This window comes from Pseudochaenichthys georgianus, chromosome 1 (assembly GCF_902827115.2).
Source record: "Pseudochaenichthys georgianus chromosome 1, fPseGeo1.2, whole genome shotgun sequence".
NCBI classification, from domain to species: Eukaryota; Metazoa; Chordata; class Actinopteri; order Perciformes; family Channichthyidae; genus Pseudochaenichthys; species Pseudochaenichthys georgianus.
The window spans coordinates 34,024,387-34,037,605 of record NC_047503.1 but is presented as its reverse complement, the minus strand read 5'-3'; the positions used below and the strand labels follow the sequence as shown (position 1 = coordinate 34,037,605).

The 13,219-nt window shown below is 45.5% G+C and overlaps 1 protein-coding gene across 2 annotated transcripts in view; it reads left to right on the top strand.

Annotated features, from left to right (window-relative positions):
• sdk1b (sidekick cell adhesion molecule 1b) overlaps nt 1-13,219 on the top strand; it is a 281,269-nt gene that overhangs the window by 242,970 nt on the left and 25,080 nt on the right. For both annotated transcript variants that reach the window (XM_034084739.1, XM_034084730.1), the window contains one exon: nt 375-569. In XM_034084739.1, the coding sequence (XP_033940630.1) occupies nt 375-569 (195 nt within the window). The remainder of the gene's footprint in view (nt 1-374; nt 570-13,219) is intronic.

Below are 13,219 nucleotides of genomic sequence, written 5' to 3'. Positions count from 1 at the left end.
GTTCTATGACAGCAATGAGTTATGAGTGTTTTTTTGGGGAAACGCAGAGTATAATGGCTTCATCCTTACAGAGGTATCAGCAGCAAAGCAACTAAATATGTATCTCTTCATAACGGATATGGACATTCTCAGGAACTGCAGAGGTGTGTGTTTGTTTGTTTTTGTTTCTGTGAAAATGTGGCTGTGTGGTATGTGGCATTGTGTGGTTAGATGTTCAGGTTTTTTCCCCATCTCACATTGTGCTGCCTTTGATTCCTGTGGGCTCTGTGATCTAAAGTAGGCCACAAAAAAAACAACGAATTGACACGCAAGACTTTTACACGGATTTCAACTGTCTTTGTCCTCCGTCTGTCTTTCCGTCTGCTGCTCACTAGGCTACCAGATCTCGTACTGCTTGGACAGCAGGGACCCTCAGCGATGGACTACAGTGGAGGTGGGCTCCACCGCTCGACAGTTCACCGTCACAGGACTCTCCTCCGAACAGGCCTACGTGTTCCGGCTCACTGCTCGCACCGCTGTGGGCTGGGGGGAGGAGCAGGAAGCCCTGGTGGTTACCACTGAGCGCAGAGGTAAAGGACACAGACGCACACTTTAGCTTTACATAAATTCTAGTTTGCCATCAGATCTGATTCTGTAGATCAGGGGTGGGGAACCTCCGGCCCCCGGGCCGTATACGGCCCGCGAGACCATTTGGTTTGGCCCTCGAGGTAATTTATAAACACACGCAAAAAAGAAAAAAATTAAAGAAATCTTGACCGCAAAATAATTAAACAAGCGAGTGCCTGTTTTTCCTGGCAACGGTCATGGTCCTTGAACACAACACGAGCCTAACGTGTCATCCCGTGGTATATGTCTTATCTGACAGGGGTGCAGTGCTGACGGAGAGCACCAGAACGCCACTCCGGGACTTCAAAAAATTGCAGCACCCATAAGGAGCCGTACACATGCCGCAGTTTTTGCGTGGCTGTGTCTTCAGTTGAAAGCCCAGTCGCGATCTGTTCATCTGTCATACTGATCATACAGTCAATAACTGTGTTGTTATCATTAGCATCTGGTTAGCTAGCTATGCTAACGAATATAAGAAGCTTTTTCTCCAACCAGTGAGGTAAAGGCACATCTTTATATGATCATTATAGTTATCAAAAAACAAGAGAATAAAGTAAACAGGTATAAAATACTATATGACAGTAAAAAAAAGTTGTTATTAATAAACAAGAATACAGTTTGAAAGGAGAGTGATTTGTAAAATATCCATAAAGAAAAAGTAAATCTGCTTACAGTTCTGTTTCATATGGGTGTTGAGAGATGTTTCCATAGATCTCTTCATTTTGCTCTCAAAGTGCACCAGATTGATGCTTTCAACTTCAATATTTAAAAAAAAATCTTCCCGGGGGACCAAGCCCCCGGACCCCCCTAGAGGAGGTTAGGTCCCCCCCCACTTAAATCATGTCCACATGGATAGGAAACTAAATACATTTGCACACATCTTGTGTCCATATCTTTCTGTTTTGGTGGTCATGCCACTCCGTGCACGTGCATGCATACGCGAGTCATGGTGAGATATCTGGATTAAGAGGTTGCTTTTTCTTTGCACAGCATGAAAGAAAGGCCAAATGAATGTGCTGTGATTTTTAAGCAGAGGTCAATCGTTTGTACGGCCCTCAGAGGATGTTGAAAAAATTGAAATGGCCCTTGAGAGGAAAAAGGTTCCCCACCCCTGCTGTAGATAATGCATACGTTTACCACTCCTATTGAATCATAATAGGAACCTGAACTCTCAAGTTGCCACAAAATGGAGGCTAAATTAGAAGTTTCTTTATGTTGGATAATGACCCGGGACATATATATAATAATACTTGTGGGTATTTTTTCAAATGTAACTTTTATTATTGTTTTTTAATAATGAAATGCTTAAAACTTTAAGGTTTTTAGGGTTTTCATACCTTTTTTCTAGGGTGCAAAATGTATACATGACTTAAGGTGTAAACAGAATGGAGTCAACATTGTTTTTATTTTATATTTTCCCTGAGTCAAAATGTCAGCTGAGAAAAACACCTTTAGGGATAAACATTATGGGGTTGATGGGTCACTGATGGGTGTATTTCCAGACAGAAAAAACAGAGCTATCAAGTGTGTGAACTGTGTATGCACTGAGGCACAGAAGATTAAGATGAAATTAAGTTTCTCTCTCTTTATTTTATAAGAGATAGAAATGAAAACAGTATGAATCGGTTCTGAAAGAGTATTGAATCACACACTAATGGTGTGTTATTTTTCTTCCGTACAAAATCACTTATCTACATTGCTGGATAATTTTATAAGAATAATGTGTAAGCTTGCTAGCTTCGACTAATGACAAACTTGCCTTTTTCATGCACCCCCACTAACTATATAAGTATCATGTATCTTGCGTGGCATTTGTACCAAAGCAATGTAATAATCTGTAATGACATTTAAATTAAATTAGAATGATTCATAAGGAAATAATATGTATAATATGAACTACGTTAGACACAACATTCTGTAAATGAGTCAATTTTAGGCTGGACGCACTTGATTAATGATTTTAATTTTACCTGCACTCTCCATCAAGAGGGGTTATAGCAAGATAAACTGCAGTCATTGGTGGTTATGTTGTCCTCTCTTTTCACATTGACTTCCAGATGGTCAAATCTTATATTTGGTAATTGCCTACAGCAGGGGTCTCCAACACGTCGATCGCGAGCTACCGGTAGCTCGCGGGCAGCTTTTCAGTAGCTCGCCGCTCGATTATCGATTATAGCGTAGTGAGGTTGCTTCTTGATTTTTCGGCCGCCGCTGGACAATAACGTTTTTTTATTTTAGAATTGTTTCTGTCACACGAATATCAAATTGGTCGGTGACGCAGAGATCAAGGAACAGACGTAACAGCGGCACAGCGACACCACACATGGAGCAGTCTGCTTTATCCAGCAACACCAGTCCAGAACCAACAGCGACACGGCCCGCTCTGAATCAGGCCACACAGGGAGGGATTTGTGTTTTTGAAAAACACTCGTTATCGTCATGTCAGGTTTTTGGTGGATTTAATCAAGTCTTGGATTGCAGAGTATGAATGTCCTCTTGCTATTTTCAGTTGATAAATACTAAAGTTTGTGAAGGCAAGGGGAAAGCTTCCGCGATCACCGTCTCCTCCGTTCCTCCAAGCCCCGCCCCCTCCCTGAAAATAATGAGTGACAGGCTGATAGTGACCCGATAGAAACTTTATTATTCACTTAATCACTGATTGAGATATGATGAAGCTAACTTAGTCTCATACATTAATGGGATTCATGTAACAGTAAGACAGAGAATGTGAGTGTGCACCCACATGCACTATTTTAGTTTGTATACTCCTGTTGTCTGCTGTGTTCAGACTCAAGTCATGTGTGTGATGCCACATTCAGGACATTCAGTGTCCTTTTTTTAACATAAGACCGTAGCTAGAAGCTGCAGCTCGACTGCAGAAGCATTATTTTTATGTTTTTGAGGATGGAACAACTTCACACACAGATATATGGAGGCTAGACCTACAGTTGATTTATTATGGTTTAAAATTTCATGTCAAGACGAAGAAGAAGATGAAAAAGATGGCTGAACTGTTCAGTGTCAATCCTGTGGAGATGGAGATGGAGGTTATACATCTCCAAAATCATGCTCAGCTGAAGTCTCAGCAAAACTCACAACATTTCTGGAGCCTTGAAGACCCAGACAACTATAAGAACATTCACCAAGCAGCACTGAACACGTCTGCTTTGGTTGGTTCTGTTCTACAGACCTTTGTGAAGCAGCTTTTTCTGACATGAATGAAATCTAAATACAGAACAAGGCTGACTGATGAACATGAAAATGACTCTATTAGAGTGAACCTAAGTGGCTACACTTCAGCATACCCCTATGGTGGACTCCATGCAGCGCCAGTCCTCTCACTGACTGTAACAAAGAGTGAATGCACTTATGTGACCATAAGCGCCATAAGATGCTTGTCAGGTGGTGATTAAGGACATGTATGTGAATTCTCAGTGAAGTACTCACTATGTGGGCCATAATAATATGTGAGACATTTTCGTTTTCTTGGACCTTGATGTGAAGTTAAGATTTGTGATAAGCTTGAGGTATTGCAATTGCACACGTGTACAAAAGTATAGCTTAATTAAACTGATGAGCGCTATGTGAATAAATGTAAGCGATGTGATGCAAGTAGCTCTTGGCCACTTTCATTTTTTCAAAGTAGCTCTCAGATGAAGAAAGGTTGGAGACCCCTGGCCTACAGTATAGCTGCCAGTGCAGAAAGAGTGCAAAAGGTTAGCTGAAGTTTTAGCATTTAAAAAATGAGGGATCTCTGCAGAACGGTAGGCAGAGATAAAGTTAGAGAAAGATAACCCAGGAGCTCAGATCATCAGTGCTTCCACAACAAGTAGTTCACAGTTGGACGTGCAGAATCCATGGTTAATGTTAACAATGTTAACATTATTAATCCAATGAATCCAGCAGCAAATGTAGATGTTGAAATCACCAGATAGACCTGCTACAGTAGCTTAAAAATCTAAGGGTTCCAAAAACCACCTAGGGGTCCGTGCAACCGAAATACATTTAAAATGAATGGGCTGGGTTTGGTAAATATCTAGAAAATGTTCACAGACCAAAGAAAATTGGTCTGTGGGCTGGGATTGAATTGCTGACCCTCTGATTGGTAGACACTTAATCAACCCCTGGGCCATAGTCAAAAACAATCAAAAAAACTCTTATAAAGACGCATAACACTTCAAATATAATGGTACGAAAGTTGTGGCTTTCAGTCTGCTGGTACTTGCTGTGAGAGACAGCAAGTATTATCGGCATTTCACACTCAACTGTCTTGCAACACAAAGTATCGTGCTGTGTTGTAGACGAGTGATAAATGTTCACTTAGTAGGTGAGAAAGAGAATGAGACTGTCAGTGTGTTGGAAGGGCAGTAATTGGGATGTCTTTTTTGCCAAAACAGATAGCACAGACTATACATGATTCAAAAGCCAGTTAAGTAGTTACTTAGTATTGATCAGCGGTTCTATTGCAATTTTAATTATTATGTTTTTCGAGCAGCAGGTATATTTCTAAATTGTCTTTAACTTTATATCTAATTTGAGCAATCACTGGTGGCCTCATTGTAAAGTATTAACTGTGAACAGCAGGAATTTAATCACATTCAAACACTGAGTATGAGAGCCCATGACTGTGAGAGAGGACGTTGCTTAATTACAATAACTCTCTTTAAACAGCCCTTGGAAATCTATCCTCCAACAAACAGTCAGGGACCAGAAAGAAGAGCACATCCTACATGAGCACTAACAGTATTTTTCCTTCAATTCAGAAACAAATAAAGGTTTTGAAGCGCACTCAGATTCAGAGGTTGTGGCACTTTAATGTCATCTTGTCTAGACTTCTGCTCCTCTCTCATTCGCTTCCAATCAACTTCTTTCAGCTCATTGAGAATACATTTTAACTTAAGCCAAATAACCCTTCAGCAAATCCCATACTCATTTATCTGTTCAATGGTTAAAATATGCACAGTTTATATTATATATATTATTATAAGACTGTGAGTTATTTAGCAGGTCAAGAAACATTAGTTGGAAATAAAGTAATCATATGCACTTATAGTCTTGTAAAGGCTGATGTTTTTCTAAATGAATTGAACTAAGTGAATTTACTTTTAATTGTCCAAATCAACCAGGATACACAAACACAATGAGTCATTTCTGTATTGTGACTCTTTTCCACTCAGAAAGGCTACAATTTTAAGCTTTTGTAAACATTGTTAAAACCATATCTCCATTTCCCTGCTTGCCTCCTCTCAACAGTGCCTGCATCAGACTCTTAAAATAACAGATGTTATGTTGACTATGATGTAACACAGCCCAACAGGTTTTTAAACTGTGAAGCTCCAATCACATCAAACTTAACGCATTGTTTAACTGTATTAGCTGAAGGTACAAGTAATGAAAGTCAATAATGCAGGTCCACCTCACAGCACATCAACCAATATAAGTGTTAGAGCTACTGTTAGTGTTGTAGACTCAGGACTAAAGATTATTACATTTCAATGCTGATACGCTGCTTCAAAACATCAGCACAGAAAATGCATTGTAATCATTTTACATATGTGCTTAAGACCTGCATTAACAGATGTTTTTTCTACTGGCCACAGTGACACTGATATGTTATAATAACCTCAAAATGTTTAAATTAATGTATTAACAAACACATGCCATATTTACACATGCTGCAGTTCTGGAGAAACATTGTGGAGTTGTGTTTGTGTCGCTCTGAGGAACATAGATCCAACATTCACTCTGCTTTAAGCTCTATTTTTTATCTCCATCGATTCCTGAGGGAAATATTTGGCTCCTTAGCTGCCAAATAGTCAACGATGTTTACCAGCTAGCTGCTAACTTTCTGTTGTACAGTTTGTTAGTTTATATCCCCCTGCAGTCCATGTATAGGCTGAGGGAAACTGTGAAGTCCTGTGATAGATCTCTGTTGGCCACTCCAGGTGAAACCTATGACTTTATAGAAAGTTTGATCCCATTTTAACTCAACGATATTGATACAGTATGTTCAAAAACACATATCCACACTGTAATAAATGATAAGATGACTTTACTGAAAAATATCTAGGAAACCGGTTGCACTTAAAAAGTGAAGTCAATTGAACTATTAGTATTAAGTGTACTTAACTTAATATATTCTTGTTAATTTAATTTTTAATTTGGTTCCATTAACTTAATTTTGTTTAGTTCTTCCAACTTAAAAAAGTTCAGTCCAAACTACTCTATAAGGATGTAGCAGCCTCTAGCAGATTATCTCCGGTTGTGTATTTTCAAATTCGAGCCGGTTTCTCTCAAATGTACCTACCCCACCTTTAATACACCAACAATAGAAAACACAATGATTGTTCACGAGTCCCAACACACGAGTCCAAGTCGAGTCTGAAGTCTTTTGGTCAAGAGTCCAAGTCAAGTCTGAAGTCTCTGTGTGTGCGACTTAAGTGCGACTCGAGTCCGAGTCGCAGACTCGAGTCCCCATCTCTGCCACACCGTCCTTTTTCTACGGATTAAAGACAGGTTGGGAACTATTTTTTCTCTCGACGTACCTGTTACGAGCCGGTCCTCTTCACGCCACGCAGCGTATAAGATGGACGCCTCTCTCCCTCACACCAGAGGAGTCAGGAACTCGGAGGCTCGGCTCTGCGGCTGCGGGTTGAAAGTGTCAGGCACAGACTCACACCAGATCTCTTCGTCCTGCCTCGGGCTGGAACACGCCCAGGAGGCCATTGACAACCCCGGCTCGTGCGGGCATTGTGCCCGCTTCACCATGAAGAGCCTCCGCCGAAGGTTAGCACAACAAGCTAGCCTGTCGGGACAGGACCCCCTCATGTCCACTGGTTTGCCGGCTGGCAATCAAGACACGGGGGCGTCCGCCGCAGAGATGGAGCCCCTCACTGGGTCGGTCTGGGGCTCATCGACAGCGGCAGCCGCAGAACCGGAATCCCGCGCCATATCAGGCCGAGACCCGGTGGCGGAAAGAGACGCGGGAATGGGGCTCCACGCTTTACCAAGCTGGGGCTCCCGGCTGGACCTCACCATGGTTTCACCCGCAGAAGATGTCCTAGAGTTAGACTACATGGAGGACGAAGAGAATACCTCTGAGTTCCTCCTGTCTGACTCGGATGAGCAGGAAGATGATGCAAAGCCGGGAACGATGGCTGCTCTCCCGGGCGATAGCACACCAGCTTCGCCCTGTCTAAGCATGGACCTGCAGGCCGTGTGTCAGCGCGCTGCGTCCAGGCTAGACATCCCGTGGCCCGAAATGGCCAAGGAGACCTCCAGGTCCCGTTACGAGGGGAAACATTTTCCCCAAACAACGAGGACGAAGAGGCAGCTCCTTCCGGTCTTCCCGGAGATGTTGGATGAGGTGTCGGTCTCGTGGAGAGACCGGCCCTTTAGCAACAAAGCCCCAATCCAGGGTGCCTCCTCCCTTGACTGTGACGGTATGGAGAGGCTCGGCCTGCTCCGCATACCGCCTATGGAACCGCTGGTGGCAGCCCACCTCCTACCGAGGATGGGCCCGTCACCAAGCAGGAACCCCACACTGCCAGCAAAAACGGACCGATTCCAGTCGACCATGACTGAACGGGCCTACAGAGCCGCAGTATTGTCCGCCAGGGCTCTGAACGTTTCCTCGCTGCTAACCGCGTACCAAGCGGAGCTCTGTGAGGATCTGTCGAGCAATCCTGGACCAGCCACTCTGGACGAGATAGCCGCGGTCACAGACATTTGTCTCCATGTCCAACGCTGCGCCGTCCAGGCCACGGGCAAGGTAATGGGGATCATGGTGGTGCAGGAAAGAGCAAGATGGCTCAACCTCACCAACCTCCCAGACCGGGAAAAGGAGGATGTGCTTGACATGCCCATCGTTCCCGAGGGGATTTTCGGCTCCGCTCTCGCTTCCATGCAGAGGAAGTGCGAGTCGAAAAAGAAGGAAGACGAGGCCCTCCACCTCTGTCTCCCTCGAAGGGTCCAGCCGCTGCCTTCGCAACAGCGGCCCTTCGCCCAAGCTGCTCCGAACCCTGCTAGGTTTAAAGTACCAGGACAGCAGAGGTCGCAGCCCACCCCGAGTCCCCAGCCCAGGCAGGAGACGAGGGCGAGTTGGTCTAGAAAATCTCCGGTTCCGGCTGCAGCCCAGGCGCAGCCAACCCAGAATTTCGGCCAGCAGTCGAGGAAGAAGAAGCGAGCGGCCTGACAGCCCCTCCTTCTCCCCTCTGTGACAGAGCTGGAAGTTCTTTCCCCGGCTCTAAACGTGTCCCCGCTGCCTCGAGAGATGCCTCAACGTCATCCTCAAGTCCGCATAAAACACATGTCACATCTTTGTTGTTTAAATAAACCATTTGGTTTAGGGCGCAGCTCAAAAAAAATTAAAAGAAAAACAATAAACAGTCCGTTAACTATAAATCCCCTTCTGAGAGCAGCTACGGCCTCTCTCAAAAGGTGGATAATAAACGGGTCTGTGAAGGCACCACCGCCACGCGCATGTGCAGTGCCGGTTGGGGCTTTAAGGGCACTACCGTCACGCACATGCGCAGTGCCGGCTGGGGTCGTGAAGGCTCCACCGTCACGCGCATGCACAGTGCCGGCTAGAGCTGTAAAGGACAGCCCGCCAATTCTTCCCCTTTTGAGAGCAGCTACGGCATCTCTCAAGAGGCGGATTATTGACGGGTCCGTGAAGCCACCGCCACGCACATGCGTAGTGCCGGCTGGGGTCGTGAAGGCTCCACCGTCTCGCACATGTGCAGTGCCGGCTAGAGCTGTAAGGGCACCACCGGCAGGTGCAGTGCCGACTGGAGCTGTGAAGGCACCACCGTCACACGCATGCGCAGTGCCGGCCGGAGCCGTAAGCGTGACATCTCAGCTGGCTCTAAGGAGCATACAGCAGGAGATACTCACGACATCTGCCTGGGCTTCTCAAAACAGTTATACTTTATCTGTTTTCACAAACCCAGAGAGAGTCAACCCATATTCTGGAGAGAGAGGTTCTCTCTCTCCTAGAAAGAAGGGTTTTATCTATAATGCCCACCGAGCGGAGTCAGATTACGAGCGGCAGACGTCTCCTCTCTCTGAGAGCGACACAGGTACCGGGAGTTATGCACCTCGGGACAGAATTACTGTCCAGAGGTGCACCACTCTATGCAGACTGGACTCCTCATCCAAGGATCGGGAGTCCGCTGTGGGTGCGTTACGGCGGAGCCGCGTTAAGTCTGTTCGCAAAAGGAGAAAATGCTCAATGACAGCTGTTCTCTTTAATGCACGATTTAAACGCACTGTTAGGCGGGGAAGCACTCGTACACGATCGACCTCCGGGTCCTCTGTACATGTTCCCACCCCTGGCTCTGTTACCCCCAACTCTGGCCAGAGTGAAAGAGCAACGCCACACACTTACTCTGATGTTTCCGCCCTAGCCCGCAATGTACGGGCTGGCGGAGATATATCAGCTGTTGTGCGGGCAGCCATGGCAGCCCCCACCACGCAGGGACAGATTGTCTCAGGCGGGGGGGGGGGGGGGGGCGATCCTTTACCCACGCCCAGAGCGCGAGGCACTATGGGCCTGACCCGTGAGTGGTACAATCTGAATACAGTGGGACTCCCTCAGAAGGTGATAAACACTATTCAGAGTGCGAGAGCTTCCTCCACCAGGTATCTTTGCGACTGTAAGTGGAGGGTGTTTGAGGAGTGGTGCCTTCAAGAAGGACACATCTCTTTTCAATGTCCTGTCGGGGTGATTTTATCATTCCTACAGGACTTGATCGAAAAACACAGAGCTTTCTCCACGATCAAGGTGTACCTGGCTGCTATTGCTGCATGCCATGTGGGCTTTGAGGGTAAGACGGCTAGCCAACATCCTTTGGTCTGCCGTTTTATGAAGGGAGCGCGCAGGCTCCTCCCTGTCTCCAGGTCGCTGGTGCCCTTATGGGACCTGGCAGTGGTTTTAAATGGGCTCAAAATGACCCCATTTGAACCCCTGGAAGGGGCTGACATGAAACATCTGTCACTCAAGACAGTGCTGTTACTGGCCCTGGCATCCGCCAAGCGGGTCAGCGATATCCATGCACTGTCTGTACATCCCTCATGCACTCAGTTCGCCCCAGGGCAAACGAGAGTGTTGTTGAAACCCAACCCTGCCTTTACACCAAAGGTGGTTGGTTCGTGTACCCCAATTGACATTGAGGCATTTCCTCCGCAGCTGGTTTCCTCCGGGGAGCAGCAGCAGGATCTATTGTGTCCAGTCCGGGCTTTACACACATATATGGACAGATCAAAAGAGCTTCGTCTTAATGACCAACTCTTCGTGTCCTGGGCTAACCCTCACAAGGGTAAGCCTGTTACTAAGCAACGGCTCTCCCACTGGATCGTGGAGGCGATTGCTTTGGCCTATACGAGTCAGAATCTGCAAGCACCTTCGGGTCTGCGGGCTCACTCGACTCGGGGCCTGGCTACGTCCTGGGCTTTGTTCAAGGGTGTATCCAAGACATCTGTGCAGCGGCAAGCTGGTCTTCGCCGCTCACTTTTGTCCGCTTTTACAGGCTAGACGTCTCCGCTCCAAGCGTGGCCCGAGCAGTGCTGGGCACCTTGTTGAGTCGGGACTCCACCTGTTAAATTCTGGTTGATCGGTGATCTTCGAGATAAGCTCGTCTGGCAATACGGGAGCTACAATATCCCATAATGAGACATCGAACGGAGTGTTATGAATGAGAACTATAGGTTACTTACGTAACCCCAGTCCTCAGAGTAACATGAAGTGAGATGTCTCACCAGACGGCCCTCCTTGCTATGGTGAAGCGAGAAGAGCCGCTTATTTTGAATAACGCATGCGTCGTGGCGCAGGCTACTTATAGGGGGTGATTTCCCCTGACGTTGACGTCAAGATCACCAGCCAATCAGGATTGGCGTAATGAGATTGATGCTTCTGTTTGCTCCGCGATGAGGGGCATCCCATAGTGAGACATCTCACTTCATGTTACTCTGAGACTGGGGTTACGTAAGTAACCTATAGTTTTTGCCGGCCGTGTCTCGCCCTGAGAGAAACCGGAGTTGAGTTTATTTTGTTAATATGTCTTATAATGTTATGTGTCTTACAATTCATTTTAAAAACACATTTGCATTATGATTACATTCTGTGTGCCGGTGATAGTGAAGTCAGTTGATGAAGATACAAGGAAGAATGGTTTAAGTGTCGGGTGGTTTTAAAGTTTGACAGAGAACTATTCCAGCGAAGTGAAATATCACTTTAAAAAAAAAATCATACACTTCTGGTGTCTCTGTGGGCCAACGCATGAAGAGCTTTGGTTTGAACGCGGCTCCCACTTTGATTTATGTCATCCCTGAACTCTTTCTCCAATTTTCTCTATCAGCCGGCACCGCTGTCTAGTAAAGCAGCGAAATGCTACAAAAGTCCTTATACAAAAATGTGACTTTGAATTTTTCTGAAAACCTAGAATCATGATGTCAGATATTCTATTCAGAGCTATCAGTGTGTGTAGAGTTTTTTAATTGGATCAGATATCATAGCATCTGCAGCATCATTATCAGGGTTTCTTTCTTAAGAATTGAATTGAGTGGATCCCTGTTCCACTTCAGTAACATAATGGCCCATTCTCACGGTGAGATGGACAGAATAGCCTAATAGAGATTTCTTTCTGATGATGCAGAAGAGACCAACTTAATCCCCAGAAAAAGAAAATTGGCTTTTGGAGTGTGCGTGTGGCTGTGTACGTGTGTGAGGCTGTGTGCATGTGCATGAATGAAAACAATTCTCACAAGAGAGGTTTATCTATGCTGGTGACTGGTGTGTGTCTCCAAGAGAGGATAACTGATACGGTAATGGACATCATACAGCAGCATATTAAGCAGCATCCATCCCCTGACAAACATATACACTATTTGATATCCTTTAGCACCAGAAGCTTTTCTTCTTCATGTGCCCTTCTGTTCTTCTCCTCTCCTCTATCTTGTATGGCAGAATACATTCTGAAAAGGCAGCACGTGTTCTGACAATTATGAGTGTATTATCAGAACATGATCTTAACTGTAGAGCGGAACAAGAGAAGCCGACATGGAAACATGGAAAACAAAAGAGGAAGGGAAAAGTCGATCTTAAAAGGACTGAGGAATAAGGGCACAAGGGAAGAAGGGAGTCAAACAGATTCGACTTAAATTGCTTGTGATAATGATAAGGATGAATGGAGGAAGCCTGTGTGTGTGTGTGTGTGTGTGTGTGTGTGTGTGTGTGTGTGTGTGTGTGTGTGTGTGTGTGTGTGTGTGTGTGTGTGTGTGTGTGTGTGTGTGTGTGTGTGTGTGTGTGTGTGTGTGTGTGTGTGTGTGTGTGTGTGTGTGTGTGTGTGTGTGTGTGTGTGTGTGTGTGTGTGTGTGTGTGTGTGTGTGTGTGGGTGTGTGTGGGTGTGGGTGGGTGGGTGTGGGTGTCACTGTGCTTGTGCATGTGTTTAAGAATATAAATGCAGATTAATTCAACTTCAGAGAGAATCGATAATGCTTTAATTTTGCAGACTTAATCGATAATCTGATGCCCCTGAAATTAAACAGTAATGCTGCTCAACCACACGTGTGTGTGTGTGTGTGTGTGTGTGTGTGTGTGTGTGTGTGTGTGTGT